At 39.0% G+C, this 2240-nt stretch overlaps 1 protein-coding gene across 1 annotated transcript in view; it reads left to right on the top strand.

Annotated features, from left to right (window-relative positions):
- Positions 1–2240, top strand: part of ENTHD1 (ENTH domain containing 1) — a 209785-nt gene that overhangs the window by 64485 nt on the left and 143060 nt on the right. Inside the window, exon 3 of the mRNA XM_007941766.1 lies at positions 1189–1307. Within this exon, the coding sequence (XP_007939957.1) occupies positions 1189–1307 (119 nt within the window). The remainder of the gene's footprint in view (positions 1–1188; positions 1308–2240) is intronic.

Genomic DNA, 2240 nt, shown 5'->3' with positions numbered 1-2240 from the left:
AAGTACAAAATAGATTAAACAAGTGAGAAAAGCAGATATGGAGGAAGAGAGATGCCACGCCACATTAAGAGTGCCCAGGTGCAAGATCAAAGAAATAAGGATTTACCCCAGAGCCAGCACCCTGAATGTGGACTTCTAGACTCCTAAACAGTGAGAAAATAAGTTTGTTTTTAAGACCACTCATTTATGGTGCTAACCAGAAGGCTGGCCGTTCAAACCCACTAGCCACTCCTTGGAAGGAAGGTTGGGTGATCTACCTCCGTAGTGATACTGCTTCGGAAACCCAAGGAGGAGTCTCTGGGAGTTGGGGCCGACTCGACGGCACATAACAACAGCAACAACATTTATGGTATTTCTGTTACAGCAGCACTAGATAACTAAGACAACATAGAAAGGAAAATGAAATTAAGGCTAGAAAACATTAAATTTAGCAAAAATAGATAAGCAGAAAGATCAGTTTCTTTTTATTAGTATAATTTTTCCTTTTACAATTACATTTTAAAAGAGAATTGTGTTTCACATTTCTTTTTTTTAAATCAAATAATCTACTTCTAACTAGAATACATGAAATTCACACTGCAATAAGAACATTCTTTTAAATTTAATTAGAATAATTATAGTTGTCATTCCTATTTTTCTACAAATTCATCTGCATCATTTTCACATTTTCAAACTCTGTTTTCTGTACTGTGTTGTACCTTTTTTTTTTTTTAACAAAAAGATGTTTCAAATAATAAAGCCATAAAATAGAGTTGTTGATGGGAGATAGGGTGAGAACTGAAGTTGCATTAATTTAATCTGTGTGCACTTGCCAATTATTATAATGGGTTATTAATATAATATTCAGGAGCTGTGGTAGCATAGTGCCTAAGGCACTTGACTGCTAACCAGAGGGCTGGCAGTTCAAACCCACCAGCCACTCCTCGGAACGAAGGTTGGGCAATCTACTTCCGTAGTGATACCACCTCGGAAACCCAAGGAGGGGTTACTATGAGTCGGGGCTGACTCGATGGCACGTAACAATAACAAAACAAATATAATATTCATAGCTAGCTATTGGCAGGTGATGTATGTTTATTTAGTAGACAAAATAGATCTTCAGAAGCAATTAAGTAAAAAATTATGTACTAATGCAAAAACATTACTATTTTTTGACAAAGTAAAATCTAAACTATATTTTGTTGACAGAAAAAGCTTCCAAGACAGGATGGAGACAAGAGCAGTGCCAAAACATTCAATTGCCTAGTGAGACTGCCTTGTCCCAGGAAACACTGCCACTCAAGATTAATGCTTGGAAATCAACAGAGGTAAGTCACTGTGTTAATTTCCTATTGCTGCTGTAACCAGTTACAACAAACAGCAATGCCTTAACACAACACATGCTTATAATACCACATTTCTGTAGGTCAGAAATCTAATACTGGTCTCACTGGGCTAAAATCAGGATGTTGACAGAGCTGTGTTCCTTTTTGGAGACTTTAAGGGAGAATCGACTTCTTGTCTTTTTCCAGTTTCTAGAAGCTGCCCATGTATCTTGGCTTGTGGACCTCTTCCTTCATCTGTCAAGCAAGCAATGTTGCATCTTTCTGATCTTTCTGATCACAGCTGAGAAAAGTTCTTCACCTTTTAGGATTTGTATGATTAGATTGGGTTCACCTAGATAATTCAGGATACTATTCTCAGGTTCAGGTCATTCTTGGAAAGTCCTTTTTACCATGTGATATAACATTTTCAGGAGCTCTGGTGGTGCAGTGGTTAAGGCATTTGGTGGCCAGCAAAAAGGTTGGTGGTTCAAACCCACCCGCCACCCCATGGGAGAAAGACGAGCAATCTACTTCATAAGGATTTACAGACTTTGAAACGCTAAGGGCAGTTCTACTCTGTCCTATAGGGTTGTTATGAGTTGGAATCGACTTGATGGCAGTGGGTTTGGTGTTTGGTTTGTAAGATATTTGCATGTTCTGGGGATTAGGAAAGGAACTCGGGTGGTGTAGTGCCTAAGGCATTTGACTGCTAACCAGAAGGCAAACCCACCAGCCACTCCAGGGAAGGAAGACTGGACAATCTACTTCTGTAAAGATTTACCACCTTGGACACCCAAAGGGGGTTGCTATGAGTCAGAATTGACTTGAGGGCAGTGAGTTTGGTTTGGTTTTGGTTGGGAATTAGGATATAGACCTCATGGGAGGAGGGTAGTGATACTATTCTACCTACCAAAGTCATGAATTTATTCTTTTTTT

Source organism: Orycteropus afer, unplaced genomic scaffold (genome assembly GCF_000298275.1).
Source record: "Orycteropus afer afer isolate SDZICR_OR568_19922 unplaced genomic scaffold, OryAfe1.0 scaffold00083, whole genome shotgun sequence".
Lineage (NCBI taxonomy): Eukaryota > Metazoa > Chordata > Mammalia > Tubulidentata > Orycteropodidae > Orycteropus > Orycteropus afer.
This window is presented reverse-complemented; position numbering and strand designations above follow the sequence as displayed.